At 42.1% G+C, this 19,875-nt stretch overlaps 1 protein-coding gene across 3 annotated transcripts in view; it reads left to right on the top strand.

Moving 5' to 3' along the window:
* The window catches only part of NR3C2 (nuclear receptor subfamily 3 group C member 2), a 214,496-nt gene extending 194,929 nt beyond the window's left edge, over positions 1-19,567 (top strand). For all 3 annotated transcript variants that reach the window (XM_086746351.1, XM_086746352.1, XM_086746350.1), the window contains exons 7-9: positions 137-267; positions 4,886-5,043; positions 15,857-19,567. In XM_086746351.1, coding sequence (XP_086602477.1) covers positions 137-267; positions 4,886-5,043; positions 15,857-16,012 — 445 coding nt within the window. In that variant the 3' untranslated portion in view covers positions 16,013-19,567. The remainder of the gene's footprint in view (positions 1-136; positions 268-4,885; positions 5,044-15,856) is intronic.
* The last annotated feature ends 308 nt before the right edge of the window (positions 19,568-19,875 follow it).

Below are 19,875 nucleotides of genomic sequence, written 5' to 3'. Positions count from 1 at the left end.
GCGGTGTCTTACTGACCTCTGTGCCATTGGTGCTTGGTCTCCAGGTTGCACCTCCCTTTCCCCGTGCATGGGCTGTCCCGTGCACGTTGCGCTCTCCCGTATTTATCCTCTGGATTTTGTTTCTTTCTCTTTGCAGGGAACGGATGCGCCAGTCTGCTATGTTTGAACTGTGCCAGGGGATGCACCAGATCAGTCTGCAGTTTGTTCGCTTGCAGCTTAGCTTTGAGGAGTACACTATAATGAAGGTTTTGCTGCTGTTAAGTACAGGTAAGTTAGATTCATGGTTACATGGGAATACTTGAAAATATTCCAATTCCAAATTCACTGATGTGGCAAAAGAGCAAAGGGCTGCAGGAATCAGCCTGGTTTTATGTCTTAGGGATTATCTGCAGATCTCACTCTCTGTTAGCGCGGGAAGTGTCTTTGCAGTTTGAATGTGTCGTGTACGTTGGAAGGACAGGCGTGGCCAGGCAAAGGGCTTTGGTCCCCCTCTTTGTACAGGAACCGCTCGAGTTGGCCAGCTGTGCCAAGAAAGTCCAACAGCTGTGGGGATTGGGGAGAAATCCCCAGTGAACACTGAAAGCCAATGGTGTGGGTGACTTAATGTCACCTTCAGGATCAAAAGATGTACATTGCCTCTACTGCAAAATGGGTGATTTTCCAATGCCAAGTGAATTGAGAATGGTAAGCCCTTTTACAGGGCTCTGAAAGTTTAATAGATGACAGCGCATGCTTTATTCTTCTCTCGAATGTCATGCTTTGAATTTTCTTAAGATACAAAATTACACCTTGGTGTTTGTTACAGCCCTCTGTGGTCATTAGCAGATCTCTTATCTTGCTGAAAGTACTGAAAAACTCCCATCCCAGTACAACTGTATAAATACACAGGCAGTTTGTATGTTACTTTTCCATCAGTCCTGATGAAAAAGCCAATAATTTGTAAACAAACTTCTTCTGTATAATCACGCTCCTTTTTGTGGGATCCACTCAGTGACATCACGAGGAGATAACGCATCAGCTCGATTGTGATGTCACTTCAGTGAACTCACTGGGCAAGAATTTCCCCGGCAGAAGGAGGCTGGATGTGGGGGCATTGCGCTGGGAGAGGAGGAGCAGGAGATCAAAGGGGCCACTGCGTTTATTCTGGCTTCCACTTGCAAGCTGTCGGCGGCAGGATGCACGCCCCAGGCTGCCGAGGCTGGGGGCTGCCTGGGCTCCTGCTGCGCAGAGTGTCGCTCCATTTGGTGACGAGCAGAGCCCAGCGCGCCCTTTGAGATCGTGCTGTCTTCTCCAATCACCCCATCTTTCTGAGGAGCAATGAATGCCCAGCAACAGGCGTTAGCTGTGCAGCACTAGGAGGTGCTTATTGCTGAAACCGCGAAAGGACACCAGAGCGGACTGATGCAGCGGCAGATTTAGACACCCAGGAGCCTCCCGAGTCCAGCCATGGCATGGGCATGTTGGCTGCAGGCAGAGTGAGGTGCCTACAAAGGGATTTGCAGTATCCAGCAAAGCCGAGTGGCAAAGCCTTCAGGCAAGCTCATGGGACTGGCCCTTTCTCCTCATCTGCAATGCCTTTCGTTCAGACCTCACCCATCCCACCCAGCCGGTAGCTCTGTGGTTAAAGTCCTTGCCTTTGAAGGAGGACGTGAAGCTGCAGTTCCCATCCCAGCTGGAGGCGATTGGGATCCACTAACAGAAACTGTAAGGCTGTAAGTCTTTTGGGCTCGGCTGTCTCACTCCCTTGCATTGAAACCATTCCAGCTCCCCGAGACAGGGAGAGATGATGCTGGTTGGGGAGCACTTTGTGTCCTGGCCCACGGGGTCTGACCCCCAGCTCCTGCTCCACTTGAAGGTTCGAGGAGATAGTCTTTTGGTGAAACTGGGACTGTGGGGAGCTAATATGCTCTGGAGTAGCCCTGGGGGCAGATGGGCTTTTTTGAACGTCCCTCAGTTTCTTCCAGAAGCAACTAGCAGTGCTTACCGTAGATGTTGTCAGAGGGGTCTAGCTCCCAAAATGTTCTTGAGTGTGTGTCTGGATTGGAGATCTGACTCTGCAGCTTTTAAATCAGCCCCAACAGAGGAGAATCTTTAGAAAAAAGAGCCTAAAGGCATTCTAAAAACATAGCAAAATTTCTTTAAGCTAGGTATTTATTATTCTACCCTCTTGAGGGTGTTAACTAATGACTTGCGTTATTGCGAGAATCTTTTAGGCAAGATCAGCCTGGCCAATTAACTTCAGTGAGCTGGGTCCCTTTGAAACACACAACATAGTCACTAGAAAACCTACTAAATATAACTTGCTTTGGGAGAATCGGAATATTTATGTTAGAGAGAGAGAGAGAGAGGAGAGTGAAATGGAAATGAAAACAGTGATAAAAACCAGAAAGTGTCATGTGAAGGGCAGCAAACCTGATTTCAAATGGTTGCACCTTGATAGACGCTTATGACAGAAAACACCAGGTTTGCTTTCATTTAACACTTTTTATTGAATCGTGTGATGAGCAGAGTACAAGTTATTCTGAAACTTTCATGATGACCACATCAAGGAAGTTTCACTCCATTTACATGTGGAAGAAACCACACATTACAACTCAATTGTTTTCTTGCTCTCCACAGACCATAGATTTTGGGAGCTTGCCAAAAGCATTGCTGCATTTAATAAGTAAAATCAGAAATGCTGGGCAAACCTCCAGAATTTCATGTTTTGCTTGAGTTCTCTTTATTTATGGTCTTTCTTTTTCTTAATAATCTGGCTGGGGTGATGGTATAATAATTTTCAGACAGAGCAGTAAAATACATAGTAGTAGACAAAGGAGTGGCTCTAACAGTCTTTAAGCAGCATGTAGGAATACAGGCCTGTAAATCTTAAAGGACCTGTAAAGCCTGTGCATTTTGTGTAAGGGCCACAGTATGCTCTGGTGGCTTTACTCATCTTGATTGGTGTCTCTGTATTCATTCAGTTTGAACTGAACTTGCACATCTGTTCCAGACAGTTTCTTCTATCCATCAGCTGACTGAGAGATTTGGCATCTAGAATTTAAAAATTAAATATTATGTTTATATTATATATAATATATATAAATAATATATAATGTATGTATTATGTATAAAAATAATAAATATGTATTATTTTATTATGTTTCAGCCTCGAGAAGAGAAGGCTGTGGGGATACCTTATAGTCCTCCAGTACCTAAAGGGGGTCTACAAGAAAGCTGGAGAGGGACTTTAGATACAGGCATGTAGTAATAGGGTAATGGTTTTAGACTGGAAGAAGGTAGATTTAGATTAGACATAAGGAACAAATTCTTCACACAGATTGCCCAGAGAAGTTGTGGATGCCCCATTCCTGTAAATGTTCAAGGTTGGGTTGGATGGGGCTTTGAGCAACCTGGTCCAGTGGAAGATGTCCTTCCCCGTGGCAGGGGGCTTTTGGACTAGGTGATCTTTAAGGTCCCTTCTAACCCAAACCATCCTGTGGTTCTACGATAATATAAATATATTTATCAAGTGGTGGGGCAGATAGGTGTGCATTACCTGCTACGCTTTTTCTAAAGATTCCTCCCTTCCAGCACTTCGTGGTCTCAGTCCTTGCTGTTCATGTGGCAGTAGAGCTCCTCCTTGTTTTCCATTGCTAAATTGCTCTGGTAGATACTGGTGACAGAAGATACTGATGCGTTTTCTTAAAGCTTCTACTCTGAAGCCATTTGAGCGGTTGCTACATGCTTCTGATGTGATTGCAGTGGGATAGAAGGCAGTTCACAGAATTTCAAAGAGAAGGGAATGGATGAACAAGACAAGATGTTAAGTCAGGGAAGATCACATTTTTTTATTTCATTTTTTAGTAAGTAATTTCCCATTTAGCTTACTCTGACATAGCTTTCTGGCTTGCTTAGAAAAAAAAACAAACTCACTCCTGTACAGTGGAGTATTTTATTTTCCATTATTCCTTTATTAGGAGATGGAGAATACAATAATATTTGATGATTAAGCAGTATTCAACCAATCCAGGTATTAAAACACCAGAACATTTTATGTAGTGTTGTTAATAACCTCTTTGGGGTTTTCCTAGAGATCTGATCCTATAAGCCAATCCTTTTTGGGGCAGAAGCTGCTGTAGTGCAAGGGTATTTGCAGTCAGTAAAGAAACAGTGTATCTGCTTGATATCAGTCACAGTAAAAAGTATCAGAAAACTCTGCTTTTAGCCCATTTGTGAAATGATCCCTCTGGCAGATGGGAACTTTGATAGGATGCTAGAAATGCTTGCCAGCTGTATGTCATGGTCAAACGCTGGGTCAGGATGCCTGTTTGGAAAATAGTCTTCTGTTTCACGTGGAATAAAGTCTCTGTTTGTTCTAGGTGTTATGCAGATGCTTACTAACATTCAAAGAAATTTTAGATGTTACTTGATGGCATAAAAATGCGTCACTTGGTCTAGCATTTCTGCACATAACAGCTGTAATTCTCTACCTTCTCCTCTTCTGCCAAGTGTGGGGGAATCATTAAAGAATGATAAGTCACATCTTCAACTTCAAAAAAAAAAATCTTTGATCCATCTGCCTTTGGTTTTGTTTTATTTTTTTTTTCTTTTATGGTTGCCTTGTATTAAAAACAGTTTCAGCATGAGGTTAGCATGTGTCGTATTTCTGAGATGTTATCTTGCCTCTGCCACAGGTTCTGCAATCACAGATCTGGAGAGGATGCTTGAATCACTTGAAAATCTGTATGATGTTGTTGATTCCTTACCAATGTCTGTAAAATTATGGACTTTGCTTAAAGTTTTAATTCTTTCATCCATTAACTAGTGTAACTTTTTAAGTATGCACATCAAAAGAATAAGCAATGCAGTTAATATTAATATAAGACTGTCTTTTCAATGACAGTTCCCAAGGATGGTCTCAAAAGCCAAGCTGCATTTGAAGAAATGAGGGCAAATTACATTAAAGAACTAAAGAAGATGGTAACTAAATGTCCAAGTAACTCTGGGCAAAGCTGGCAGAGATTCTACCAACTGACTAAACTTCTTGACTCCGTGCATGATGTAAGTATAACTCCTCAGGGAGTGCAGACAAGTAAAGCAAAAATCTCTCCATTAAGGTAAACCAATAGTTTTTAATTGTGTTAACTAACAGGGAGAAAAAAAAATTAAATTCTTTTTAAAGGAACATCTGAAAGAAGTTTTTAGATGAATTTGAGGGCAATTGCCAAGGAAAAGAAGAAAATATAAGTCATTAAGGGCTGGGTCCTGCTGCCTTCTCCTGTGTTAAACGGTAGTGTGCTCCTCCAGTGGCTCACTTAAGGTCAGTAAAGCTATCAGTGGGGTCAGAGTCTCTTCAGCAGAAGTGATGTTAGTTGTGACCTCAAGTTAGACACAGCACGAGTGTGCCACGCAGAGTGTCCCGTAAGTCGCTTCTCAATGAAGAGTGCCAGATCAGTATGTCGCGCTTCTAACATGCCTGATGTGCTAATAAACATTGAATGAATTTGTGATCTTTCACAGCTGGGTTTGTAATAATCATGACTTTAAAAGGCATATTAAGACCTTGGAGCCATCTTGGGTATTTGAAGCTCTATCTGAGCTTTTCAAGTACAAGAATCACTGTATTGTTAGGTTATTTCTACCGCCCTCTCTCGTTCCAGTGCAAGGTGTTTGTTTTACATACATCAGATGTGAGATGCAATGAATGACATGGGAAATTAGAAGGTTAGTCCCAAAACTCCTTGGCTGTTAGTGCCTCAACCCAGAGCAATTCTGAAGGGTTGTGATAGGTGCCTAGTGCATGGGAGCAGCTCGTGATTTCAGAAAGGGTGTCTGTAACGTTGAGCTGGGAGCAACCCGGTTCTAGCCAGTAAAATGGTAAGTGCAGAGATTTACCTCTCCGGATGCTTTGAGCCACAGTGGGAGGGTGTATCTCCATGCTCTCTGTAACAGAGCCTGGAGTCACCACAGAGGAAGCCAGTGACCCAGCTGTAATGGTCTCCTCAGCTTGCAGGGATTTTCCCCAGTGGCCCCTGAGGCTGGCCCTTGCCTGGGCCCAGCATGGCTGGCACTCGTCCGCCCTGAAACTGCACTGCGGTGCAGCGAGTGACAGGAGACTTGTGGGGCCAGTGCGAGCGACCTTTAGTCGTGTTTGGGTACAAGAGAGGAAGCGTCCTGTGAGCAGAGGCTGAAGCGCAGCAGCACGCGCTGATCACGCCCCAGAAAAAAACTGGTAAACTGCAGCAAAGAGAAAACTGCCCTACTGCATCCTGGGTGGGCAGGGAAGTAAGTGAAGAACCTACAGCACTTGCTTTCAGAGCCCGCATCTAAATGTACTTCTTTGTACTCGACTTAAATTTCATTTTTGTAGAGACAGTACAGTACAGTGCACTTCAGGTCAAATCTGTATAAGAGCCTGAGGTCTGTTTACAGAATGTACATATGGAATGATTTTTCAAATATTGTTCTGTTGTTCATTAAAACATTGCAGATCTTAGTGGGAGGCAGGGAGAGTATTATTAGTACTGCAGTAACAGCTCATTCTTCAGAGATCGGGTTTCACTCGCTCTGTGCCAGCAAAGGAAGTTGTAGTGTTTTAGTGGAAAGAAAGGGGATGGGTGATAAAATCATTTGCAAGATATTCACATCTGAACCTCGGGGCAGCATAACAAACCCCTGCATTTATGGAGTTTTCTAATCCTCTTCAGAATAGGCAGTGTCTAGGGTTTGTTATGTAAACGGGCGTGTTTGTGTGGTTAAGGTGACTGGGTGACGGACTCGCACTTGCTGAGAATGCTACCGTGTCCTACAGACATTTTCCAAAACATAGCATTAACCACTGGGAGCTGAGCTAACTGGAGGAAGCAGTCTGCTCTTGCATTTTATTTAATTTTTAATTAAGCTATTTTTACATTACTTTTGTTTTAATAGAGCACTTTCTTACAAAGGACTTTTTAAAGAAAGTCCCATTGTCAGTGTTCTCTGTTAAAAAAGGGGGGTTGTCTGCACAACAGTGCTTCCTTTCAGAGATTATATTGGAGACTTGTTCAACAAAGGCACTTGTTTGTTTTTTCTCTTTAAAACCAATTCTTTGCTTTTTGAAAGCCATCAGAATAAATTTAGAGTGGTGATAATATTAATAAGAAGCGAGAATTACTCTTCTCCCCCCACTGCCTGTTAGTGCAGAATTTCTCCGTTCTATCAATGTAAATGCAAATTTTCTGCTCAGTTCCTTGGTATAGGAAGAATGCTTTTTCAGCTGTCACCTCTGTGTTTTTAACTTACTCCATTATAATTTTAGAAGATCAGAATGTATTTGGTGCTGAGCAGTCTAACTGGAGCTGAGGTGTCCCATCTTCACGTGCTGCTGTAGCCACAGCATTGGCATTTGCAGCGCAAGCCCGAAGGGACTGGTTGCAGAATTCATGCTTATTCAGCCCTCCTGCTGCCTCCAGCTTTTCCATCAGAGCAAAGCAGCATCTCATCATTTGTGGAGTTTGCTTTACCTGACTGTAGCGATAAAGAATAAAAAAAATACTGCTCCTTTGCACCTTCACACTTGTTTTCATCGACCTCATTTTTAAGTAATCTTTCTGAGGACTCAGTGAAATTAAAGCACGTGGAAATATCAGATTACAGCCTGTGTGGCTTATATAATATGAGGAAGAAAAAAACTCCAAACAAGGTGGTTTTACATTGCTCAGTATACGAAATCATTCATCCATACGGCAAACATATGTGCAGGTAGAAAAGTGCCGAGGTGAGGAAAACAGAAATTTTCAAGAAGGCCAGGTAGGCACTTAAGTATTTGAAAAAATCAGCAACTTTATTTAATGATCCATAAAGCCTCAAAGCCCCAAAAGTGCAACTGAAAAATAAGAAATGGAAACCCATCCCGAGCAGACAAGGTAAACACGGTTTCACGCGCATGCATGCGCACACCTGCGCTCGGCCTTGGGAACATGCCTGCAGGCTGCCATGTCGTTTGTGTCACTGCTGCCGTGCACCAAAATGCTCTATATTTGTGTGATGCTGTCTGGAGGCAGTGGTTGCTGATACAGCAGGCGCTGGCTGGCAGCGTCAGTCTGGGTTACACAGCGTGCCCGTTCTCTCCACCAGCACGAGGTGACAGAGATGAGCAGGTTGTTGCCATTTACTGGCTACTGTGCTATGGCTCAGCCTTGCTTGTGTGGATGGACCCCAGCATGGGTATCTTCTAGGACTGTTGAGGGCAGCAACGTAATCAACGTATTTCTTTCTTGTAGGGGTTTTATTTCTGCTGTTGTGGCTGTCTGCGTGCATGGTTTCACAAAGCAGCATTGTGTGTTGAGAACCATAGCGTAGCAAGGACAAGGGACCGCTCTGCCCAGGACATAAATGTTTGGGTCTTGTGCCCATCAGTGCCCATGGGCATTTCAGGGAGAGATGCATATGCAGCGCTGGGATGTAGGTGAACTGCATTATGTGATCAGACAAACGGCATGAGGGAACATTAGAAACAGATGTACGACACATGGTATCAAAAACTTCATTTGGATCCTCCTCAGCATCTCCTGTTGGCTTTGGCAGGAAGGCTTGTGTCTTGCATGGCAAGCCTCATTTCATAGAGAGAGCATAGTGTATGGTTAGGCGGTTTGCAGAACAAAAGCTGAACTTGGTTTCAGTCTGGCTGATACTAAACAGACTTTGAGTTAAGAGGGCTTTTGTTTTGATGCCATAACATTAAACCCTAATGTGAACCTTCCCCTTGTCTTGGCAAGGCAGAGCACTGCACTGTCATTTGCTTGTTGTTATTTTCTGCCAAACAAAAATAAATTCTTCAAGGCTCGTGCTGCTGAATAATTAATTTTTTATGGTTCCTGAAGGGAATACTTTATAGCTGAGGTGAATCTTTCCATAGGCTGAGAGCACCAGGATCACACTCACTGAAAAAGCTGACGGTGGGAAGCAGGGCACAGATCCTTGGGAGGCAGGTTTGCCAGGCGTGCTGTGGTGGATGCAAATGTGCCTCTGCAGGTGCTTAATCCCCCAAATAGGAAGCCGCAGATGAGCCCCTCAGCTGCTGCCGACACCTTTGGGTGCACTTACTCCTGCTACAGATCTGCCAAAGTTGGGTCCCACAGCTGATGATCTGTTTGGAGCCTTGTTTTAGTCCCGGTGCCTGAATTCTCAGAGAAGGCATTTTCTTGGTTTACTCAGAGGCACGATCAAGCCCCTGCTCCCAGTGTGGCTCCTACAAAAGCAGGAGTGATGTAAGAGTGTGCATGGGTGTGCGTTGCAGCAGCTAATGTGCATCTGTCAGTGAGAGATTGATTCCCAGCTCCCTAATCTAGACAGGGGCTACTCTGAGGGCAGTCTTGCTCAGTTTGTGGTGGTTGGATGTCTTCTCCTTCACGTTAATAGGTGTTTGTTGGAGGAGAGCAGAACCCTGCTACGGTCGACAGAAAAGCAAGGAAGAGGGAGACTTGGCCTAAAATTTACCCTTACAAAAGGCTGGGGATGCTTCATTGGTGTGTGGTACTCCGGGTTTGCCTGCATCCTCCAAGCATACACAATGAGTTCAGCTCGGGTTCCTCCATGTCATGTCCAGGTGTCAAGTGCTGTGGTTTCAATGTGCACATTTTTGAAGAAAACCCAAAGAAATGAGCACAGTTCCTAAATCAGATCAATGCACCTGTCCAGGCAGAGCTAGGTTCCACCTTTGCTCTGGTCAGATACTTGGTGCCTAATCCATATGCATTTTATCCACCTTCTACTCGTTGCTAGCGTGAGGTAAATACACTATGTAAATGTAATCCAAGGCTTCATCGCTTTGTCTTACCTTGTTTTCCCTGTGTTTGTGGAAGGTTTGACTCTTTGGGTTAGGGTTCAAGATTTCATAAGCAGCTAGGAATTGGCCACTGTGGCACCAAAGGACATCCATACCTCTGGGAATCAGCCTGCGAGTCATCCCCGGGGGAAATGATTTACTTCTTGAGCCCTCAGAGTAATAATTAATTTACATCATGGGATTTTCATTGGACTGGGAGCAGAAGGGAATATACTGGTAATGGAATAATCAAGACCTGACTGGCAATGGTTTTCCTTAACCTTACCAGTTGTGAAACGGGAGCTTTGGTATCCAGTGCGTGAAAGGGGGAAAGCGGGAGGTTGCAGTAGTCCCAAACTCACGCAGGGCTCTTTGCTGCCCCGGGGAAAGGAGGCTGGCTGGCCTCGGCTGCTGCTCCTTGCCTCAGCAGGGCAGCGGGCTCCGCGCTCGTGCGCAGTTTTGAAAGCAAGAGGCAAAATGCAGCTGCTCAGCTGATGGGCAAGCAGCTTGTCCTTTCGGGGAGCCTGGTTTGGGGCAGGAGGTCGCTAAGGCTGCGCAGTTGCATCGTGTAGAGCTGCAAGGATGCTTCCTCCCAACGCACATCTGCTCTGTGCTCTGTACGAAACGGGCAGAGGCCTGTTCCTGAGAGGGACAGAGAAAGTTTTTGGAGTGTTATTTCTATATGAGAACACTGAGGTTTCTGACAGTAATAGCTGTAGCTAATAATAGGAAGAAATTACTCGGTATTGTGTTGTTACCCTACTGCTGTCTTAATTGCTGTATCAGTAGGCTTAATCATAAAGATGCTCCTGATAGAGAAGTGACTGTGGGCTTTCGTACCACACTCTGAGATTGTGAGAGATTTTGAAGTCAGAAAACTTAACTGAGTACAGAAATGTGTGCACCCTTGCAAATCAGACAGTTCTTACCATTTCTGGAGATACAAGGGCATGGCGAGACTGCCAAACTAAAATCAATTCTTTTTGCTGTAAAAATTTTGCAAGTGCTCGAAGGTCACTGTAACTGCATTAACTTCAGGGACTTCATTAAAGGATTCATTTTTTTAATTATGAAGAACAGTATGGGTGAAAAAAGTCCATTTTTTGGAAACCCCATCTTAATAACAGAAAATGATGTTTGATGAATAGTTGTATTTCTCAGATGTGCTTAATACAGCATGCAAATGTGGAGATTGATTAAGTAAAATCTCAAAATTACCAAGACTGCTGTAGCCTTGGAAAGGTTTAAACGCAGTACACTCTCCGTCGGGTAGTGATGAGAGAAAGCTTCATAATTAACAACTGGAGTGGCAAAGGGTTACAGCCCACAGCTGATCCGCTTGCCGGCAGAAGAGCTGTCATGTCTTGCAGTGGTCTGGGTGACACGGACATCATAATTTTGACCTGTGTTTCTGCATCCCTGTGACCCAGCTGACATTAATTTATTTAGTGGCATTTGCCCGCCCAGGGAGGCTGCAGTCTCCGTTCTGGGAGATACCCAGGACCCAGGTGGACAGAGCCCGGCCCTGTCTGCCAGGGGCAGGCGCTACCGGAGCTCCCATCCCCCGGCGCTGGCCTGATTCCCCCGCGTGCAGAGGGAGGCTTGCGATGCTGTCAAAGGTACCGAGCCGTATTGCCAGCTCCAAAGGGACCTGAACAACTGCCTACTAAAACAGTAAGAACGATGTCCTGGTTCCATCTCGAGGAAATCGGAATTATTTTAGTTAACTGCACTGTCTGTGCTCTGCTAAGCTGTAACTCTTCAGAAGCATGCTTCAGCAGCTGAAATAATTGGAGGTTGTAAAAGTAAATATGTTTCTAGTCCCTGTTGGCACTGCTTGTGAAAACAGGGGTGCTTTCAGTCACACTGGTTAATTAGGGTTGCCTTTCACATTGCTGTACTGGAGGAGGCGTCAGCATTTCCAACACAAACTACCAGAAGTGGAGGGCAAAAGCAGTCCGGTAAAACGTATTCAGGAGTTCTTAGAGCACAGGGATTTTTAGAAGCCTTGGAAGCACAATCAGAAGTGATCTAGAATATTCGTGAACTGATTTATAGAGATGCTGGATAGCATGCATTACCTCACTTGTAGCCTGTGGTGTATCAGTCACTGTCACTGCAGTGACAGAGCTCCTCTGTTACAAAAGAAAGCAAACTTTTTCATTTCCTTACTGAAGAGAGACCTTCTCTTTTAAAGCAAAAGATGAGCTAAATTATTTACCTGTTATCAATCAAAAATATATCAGATGAATGTTACTTGGGGTGCAGAGGCAAGTACTCGGATTTCAAAATTAACATTGCCTGTGAAACCTGAATTTTTCATCCTTTCAGTGCGTCTTCATGCCAAGGCTGCTGGGCTGGCGGGGGGGGGGGGGTGGCACCTTCGAAAATGTACGAGGACGTGCCTGCAGGAAAGAGCACTGCTCATTGCTCAGCTTGCGGTCTTGCAGCCTTCTCTAGCTGGCCTTGTCACATCCTTCACGTTTTAGTACCTCAGAGTTGGCCTTCGATTTGCCCACGTTTGTTCCTCTTTGTTTTCAATTAGTGCTAGAAATAACTTCCCCAGCCCCAAAAGCCACGCAGCTTTTAAGGCTGTAGTTGAAAAGACCCTGACCCTGCCCGCAGTCCCGTGTTCCTTGTGACACAGGCAGCGCTTTCTTGAAGTGGCTGATTGAGGTCAAGTATGTTAAAGTCGATGACTTTGCTTAAGCAAGAGAGGAACAGAAGTTTTAACAGACTAAATAGATAGAGAATATGTATTAGCCTTAAGGCTCCAAACCCAAGTATTACATGATGGGGGGGTTCTAGGTATTTTCTTGTAAGTGGCTGTATAAACTTAACCGTTCTCCTCTGTGGTGAGAGTTAAAATGTGCTGGGTTATGATGGTATCCGTGATCAAAGCCTGGTTTCCCCCACTGGACTGCTAACGCATTGTATAGAATAATTGTGCTCTCTTCATCCATGTTACTGTGTTTTAGTTCCCCACATACTCACCAGACATACAGATGTACTTGATGCTACTAAAAGCTTGCTAAGAAGGCACAAGTAATAGTTTTTTTCCATGTAGGCTTTTCTGTGCTACCTCTCTCACTGCTTTCAGAGCCTTCACACGCGTGTGGTGAGGCAGGAGTGGGGTTGAGTTGCGCAGCAGGCGTGCCAGCAGCACAGGATGGTTGGCAGTGCGAGAGAGACCCCCACCCCTCACTTACATTCAGTGATGTGAAACTACTCGTGTGGAAGTTTGGGAAAAGCAGTATGCTCATCAGGTTGTTATCAAGGTTGTGTTGGGGTGCAAGGCTCGGTTTGCTTAGGTGCTGGTATGTGATGACACAGGCAGGGAGGCCGTAGCGGCGACTCTACCAAGCCACAGTTTCCTTCACTTTGGTTTTGTGTTTGGAGTAGTAGTGGCATGCAGTAAATGCTGAAACCACCTCCTCCTAATGGGTAAAGTAAACCTTTTGAACATCAGCGTTTTTTTCCCTTGAAAACCAAATTATGTCTACGCTCCTTGTTTAGCATGCATCTGTTTAATTAATTAGCGCTGCCTCGTGACACGCCAGATCGTCGAGAATGAACTAAGCAAGAGCAGACACTCGCGCAGTGCTCAGTAGCAGAAAGTCGTGTCTGAGTGATCTCAGCCCTTCTCTGTGTTGGTCATAAACTGCTGGTATGTTTGCAAGAACAGCTGTGAAAGTCCTGAAAATCAGTAGCAAGGTATGGTGCTACAGGATGGTAGTCTGTTGCTGCCTGTATTTTTAATTTTTTTTTCCATTTCCTTTTCTGCCTTCTAGAAGTCCACTTCTGGCAGTGGACCATCTTTATTTATGTCTTTAACAGAGGCTTTACTGCAGAGTGCAACTCTACATGTTAAGAATTGAAATTACAAACTTGTGTTTGATAAACTACACAAGCAGAACTGGTTTAAGTATTTTGCAAGGACATAAGGCACCAAAATCGAGCTGTACATAACTTCTGAATTTTGAAACAGCAGAGGGTCTGGTTTTTTTCTTCAGTCACACCATGCAGTAATTGGGTGAACTGCAGTGGAAATGCATACGCTGACTGAAACCTCGATGCACTTCATTCACGGGTGCCTCAGAGGCTGACCTGCCTCTTCCTCTTGACTGACTTGTGTTGTGTTTTTCTTGAAGATTGCAGATTCAAACATACTGTAAGGCTTTAGGAGATGAATTTAGATCACAGCAACCAAAAAACCTAATTTTGAAATAATATTCTCTGTCTACTAAGGGTCAGAACAAGTATTCCTTGATTGTATCACAGTACTATGTAAAACTAACCCAGTAAAAGCCTGCATGCCTGTAAATTGAGCCATAAGATTGCTTTGCCGTGTTTTTTAGCATTAAAATAGAAGTAATTGCCCGAGCAGTGATGCTGGAACACATCTTCTTGTCTTCAACGTTCTCTTGCTCCAACGGTGTGTTGTTTTATAGCAAAGATAAGCTGCAGTTTGCAATTTTGTGTGGAGAAAATGGCCCAAATCAAGAGACAAAACAAATTAAAACACTCAAAAGCCAAAATTAATGTTCCTTCTTGTAGTGTGATTAAGTTTCTCATACCATGTAGACCAAAAATGAAGCTCCCTAACTGACAAATGAGAAGAACACAACTTGAGAGGAGGTAGATGTCAGACTAAATTTATTGGTGCTTTGAAGACACACATGATTTTTTTTCCACAGAAAAAGCTCATGGTACCTCTATGCCATTTAGTACTTCAGCTTGCATTCCTGTACAGCTGGAGACCACCTTTCTTAGGATTACAGGTGCCATTTGGGGGAACAGTGATAGGGTTTCACCTGTGAAAACCGTTGCCACCCAGAGGAAGCCAAAGCAGTGCCATGGGGCAGCGTAGGCACAGCTTTGTTCTGCTGGTCGAGGTGGTCCGGCGCTAACAGATAACTCAGTACTTGTGGTGTGACAGGACAAAGCTTCCTCTCTGTCATTAAAGAGCTAATTAGAAATTTTTATCTTTAAAATTCTCAGCATCATGCTTAATCCACTGAGAGAAAGCACAAGTGTGGTATTAGCCACCACTACAAAAACAGAAAACTTTTTTTTTAAAATTCAAAAAGAAATACTTCCCTAAATATTGCCGCTATAGTTTAATGTGTAGTAAGCAGGAAAAAAGCTTGGGATTTGTGTATTGAAAAATGGATTTATATATAAATAGAAATGCTTTACCAGATGAACAACTTAATGTGGACTGTGATACTATGAAACCTGAATTGCTTACAGTGTGATACAGCATTCCTGTTGTTGAGCTAAAACCATCAGCTGCTCTGGCAGTTGTAGGTTGTGGCCCCTGGAGAGTGCACTGAAGGTAACCAGATAATCTGATTTAATGACCATGTATCCAGCTGAAATTTAGAGATACAGTAGTTTATGGCTGATCTTTTCCCTCTGGACAGAAGGCTTTATTGTCATAGAATCATAGACTGGTTGGGGTTGGAAGCGACCTTAAAGATCATCTTGTTCCAACCTCCCAGCCCTGGGCAGGGACACCTTCTACTGGACCAGGTCACTTAAAGCCCCATCCAGCCTGGCCTTGGACATGTTCGGGGATGGGGCATCCACAGCTTCTCTGGGCAACCTGTTCCAGTGCCTCACACCCTTACATGGAAGAATGTCTTCCTTCTGTCTAATCTACATCTACCCTCTTCCAGTTTAAAGCTGTTAGGTCTTGTCCTGTCATTACAGGCCCTTGTCAAAAGTCCCTCTCCAGCTTTCTTCTAGGCCGCCTTTATTTTCAGTGACATTGAGTACCAGTAGTTTTCATGGCGGCCAGTTGCCTGTTAGTGAAATGAAAAGTGCAGTTATGCTTAAAAATCAAATCTGTGGTATCTTGGTTTTTCCTCATTAGCTGATTTTTAACGAGTTAAGTAGCACTTTGGGATTTGAATTCTTTTGTTTGCTTTGTAAGCCCTGGAAAAGGACTGCCAAGTCAGAGTAAGATGCCATTTCTTGGTAATAGTCCATTATCCAGAAGCTGTTGTTTGCATGCAAAATTCTCTGTGATTTCCTTAAAAATTGTTTCTTTCTGTATTTCAGCTTGTTAGTGACTTATTGGAGTTCTGTTTCTACACCTTCCGAGAGTCTCAGGCACTGAAAGTAGAGTTTCCAGCCATGCTGGTGGAGATCATCAGTGACCAGCTACCAAAGGTGGAATCTGGGAATGCCAAGCCCCTGTACTTTCACAGGAAGTGATAGAAAATGTCTTAAATGGAAGAACTTTGCCTTAAGTTTCCCTGTGTTATTCCACACCCATGAAGGACCCAAGAAACCATATTTTAAACATGCTATTTACACTCGTTCAGCAGTCTCTGAATAGTCTAAAATCATATGTAGGGTTTGGGGGATGGAAAGCAGTTGACTCGGATTTGGCAAGACCTAGATGTTTGGAAATTACCCCATAACCCTAAAACACTTAGAAAATGTTCCTGTTCCTCTGGATGAAAAGCCATATCTAGTCAATAACTCTTTGATTTTGATATTTTAACAGATGGAGTTTTAAATATGCCATGTAGTTTCTGGTATTGTTTGCTTGTTTTAAAAGGGTTCGAGAACTAATGAGAACTTTTTAAAGCTTACCCTTGGTTTGCACATAAAACGTAAAGTCAATATGGGGCATTAATATTCTTTTCTTGTAAAAAAAAAAAAAAACAAAAAACAAAAACTATATATATACACACATATATACACACACAAACACACACACACAAACCCTAATGTGTAAAGTAATAACAGAACATTTGGTGTGGAATACTCTGTTATCCCCACCTGTGGCATTTGTTATCCCATGTTATCCCACCATAGATGATATATACACTGTGTTAAGTGTCCAGTTACTATTTAATTAAAAAGGATAAGATGTGAAAACAAATGCCCTGGTATGAATTTATAGTATCTATTGTGCTGGCTTTACAAATAATTTTTTGCAGTCTTTTGCTGTACTGTACATTGCTGTATGTATAAATTGTGAAGGACCTGAAATAAGGTGTAAGGAACTTTTGTAAATGAGACAAAAAAAAAAATCTTTAATGGTTAATAGGATGAATGGGAAAGTATTTTTGAAAGAACTCTATTTTGCTGGAGACTATTTAAGTACTATCTTTGTCTAAACAAACAAGGTAATTTTTTTGTAAAGTGAAATGTTCTGCATGCATAATGAACCGTTTACAGTGTATTTAAGAAAGGGAAAGCTGTGCCTTTTTTAGCATCATATCTAATTTACCATCCTGCAGTATCTGTTGTAAATAACCACACTTAACCTTTTCAGTTGTATTTAAGCCTTTCTGTTTCCCTCTATATTTTTCTCCCTTTTGTCTCGCTTGCAAGCGTATGTGACTTGAGCACATCTTGGAAACCCTGCTTCATATTTCTGTAGGAAACTACACTTTGTTGTGTTTGCCACTTCACGAAGGTTTCATTTAACAAGACAAATTACGGTCTCTCCAAAGCTTTTGCCAGCTTAATGACAGAGTGAGTTCTTGCCCTCTATTCCCTCTCTCTCTCAGGGGAACAGGGGTGAATAAGATGCTGAATGATTTTTTTTCTTTTTTTTTTTTTTATTAAGGTTTCCCAGATTGTTTGTTTTTCCTTTGAATACTGGATACATAAAACATCTTAAAAGGTCAGATTATTATTTCAGATGAGGGAGAGCGATTTCTGATTATGATGAAGGGAACATGCAGATCATTACAGTAGGTATCCGGAACAGATGTGTACTGGTGAGCGGGATGGTAAGGTACTGATAAGAGCAGATTAGCTGAGTAGAATTTTTAGTGATAAACTCAAACCATATGTAATTTTGTAAGCATTTTTGTAATAATCAGAGTACATCTGAGAAGACAAAAGTTCACACTACAAGTTCAACTCAGTTGGTCTGATTTTGTCTCAAAAATGTTTTCTCTAATAAGACTGCAAAGAAAAACTTTTTGAGGTGATTTTCACTATTTCACAATTTATAAGCAAATACAAAATCTTGGAGTAGAATAGAGGACAGGTGAACTTTTCTGAGGCTCAACTGTTGCTACCATATGCTCATGTTTAAATAGAATAGTTTTTCAGAGTCATAATCTATAGTGTTCTCTCTGGGTGCCACTGGTATTTTTGAGCTCCAGTTTGTCCCTTGGCCGGTCAGAATGTAGCATTTCTTTTAAATGGTGGTCAAATTAAGAATTCTACACCCTTTCCGAGTCCAAATTTGGATGTGCACTTTGGTGCACTGAAGCTGTCAGTGCTACTTGTCTTTTTAAATGACACCTGCCTTATGCAATGGGTAATCTGTAAAGACTGTATTCAGAGAGGTTTTTTATATATAAATATATACATACATATATTATTTGCATTTTTGGAAGTCTAATTCATAGGCAGATCTTTAAATACTGACCTGCACAGCAATATGAAAGCCAAACTTCCAATGTGAGATACACAGCATGCAGACTGGTTGTTTACAGTAAAGACACAGTCATACATCCATCTTTACATTTACTTTTTTTTTTTAAAGTCTAAAATACTAGAAAATTTCAAAGCCAGGTTCTGGGTGAATACAGTCTGCAGCAGCTTTTTATAATAACAAAGTTACTGCCTCCTTTTCTGTCTCTGAGTAACTTTGCTTGATTAAAACAGCAAAGCCATATTCTACACTTCACTGTTAAATGCCTGTCCCAGTCCAAATTGTTGTCTGTTTGCTCCTATTTTTGTACCTTATTACTTTTAATCTTGGTTTGGTACAATTCATAATTCACAGAAACTTCATATAATTAAACACACTAAATTAGTTTTAAAAAGCAATTTATATCTTTATGCAAAAACGTATGTCTGTCTTTGCAAACAACTGTAAGCAGATTATAATAAATCCTTTACTTTAATCACCTGGTGTTTATGAAACCATTCATTGATTATTATTTTTTGCTAGAGATCATTGCAGTAATAGATACAATTGGATATAGATGTTGTAAGAGGCAGTTATTCTCTTATCAAGGACACTTACGCAGAATAGCCATCACTTTTTTAATCTAAACCTGTGTACAGCAGAAGAAAAAAACCAACTCCTCTAGTTTTTAGCTACTGGGAAGTTACGTTCTTTTGAATTTGTTTAGAATGAAATAGGCATTTGTCTCCTGCAAAATACAAGGCAAACTAAAACACCTTTTAGCAGTGGGCTTCTGTTCATTGAGCTAAATTATTTTGTTGTAAGAAGGAACGGGGATATACAGCAAGAGCATTGTATACGCAGTTAAAAATGTAAAAATAGTGTTCATGTACTGCAGTGGGTATTTCAGGAATACTACACATCGTGCAGCTGAACGGTTGCGCAAAATAAAATAGAACAGACTAAAGTTTGCAATATCAAAATCTTATTAAAAAGATACTTTACAATCAATAATGCAAAAAGCTAATTCACAGGGTGGTGTTTTTCACTGACTTGTTTAAACATTTATGAAATTAAACAATTCTACAGTTAATGCACTTTTAATTGTTTATTAAAGATTTGACTTTTTCTTTTTTTAGAGCAATGTTTTCAGCTGGAGGTCAATGACTTGATAAGATAGATAGACAGCAGTTCTGAGGCCAGGAAGCTCAGAGGAATGTTTAAGAATTCTTGGAGTTTAACTAGATTCCTGGATGAAAAATAAAAGCAGCCAGCAGTATGGTGTAAACAGTAAAATCTATGCATAATGATGCATTTATAATTAGGGGTTTGCTTCTGTATGTTTAAAGCTTTTTAAATAAATAGAAAATATTGTTTGGTCTTTATGTTAATGTCTGCAAGTACCTATTTTTCTTTTTTCTTTTTTTTTTTATACAAATTGTACAAATATACATGAATTAAACTGGTTTGATTGCAAGTATTTCTTGCATTTTAATCTCAGCTAGGTGCCGGTGCAGTGATATCCTTAGAGGCAAGCTTCTGCTCGTCTAGAAACGATCTTAAGTAACATAAAGTAAAGTAACTAACAGTGTAATAGAACATCTTTCTTCATACATCCAGCAATTCCGTTTCATCAAGCTCTGGTAATTTGGATGACTCAGCACGTACGATGGCTTCAGCCAGAGAGCAGCTG

This window comes from Chlamydotis macqueenii, chromosome 4, assembly GCF_036417535.1.
Source record: "Chlamydotis macqueenii isolate bChlMac1 chromosome 4, bChlMac1.mat, whole genome shotgun sequence".
NCBI classification, from domain to species: Eukaryota; Metazoa; Chordata; class Aves; order Otidiformes; family Otididae; genus Chlamydotis; species Chlamydotis macqueenii.
This window is presented reverse-complemented; position numbering and strand designations above follow the sequence as displayed.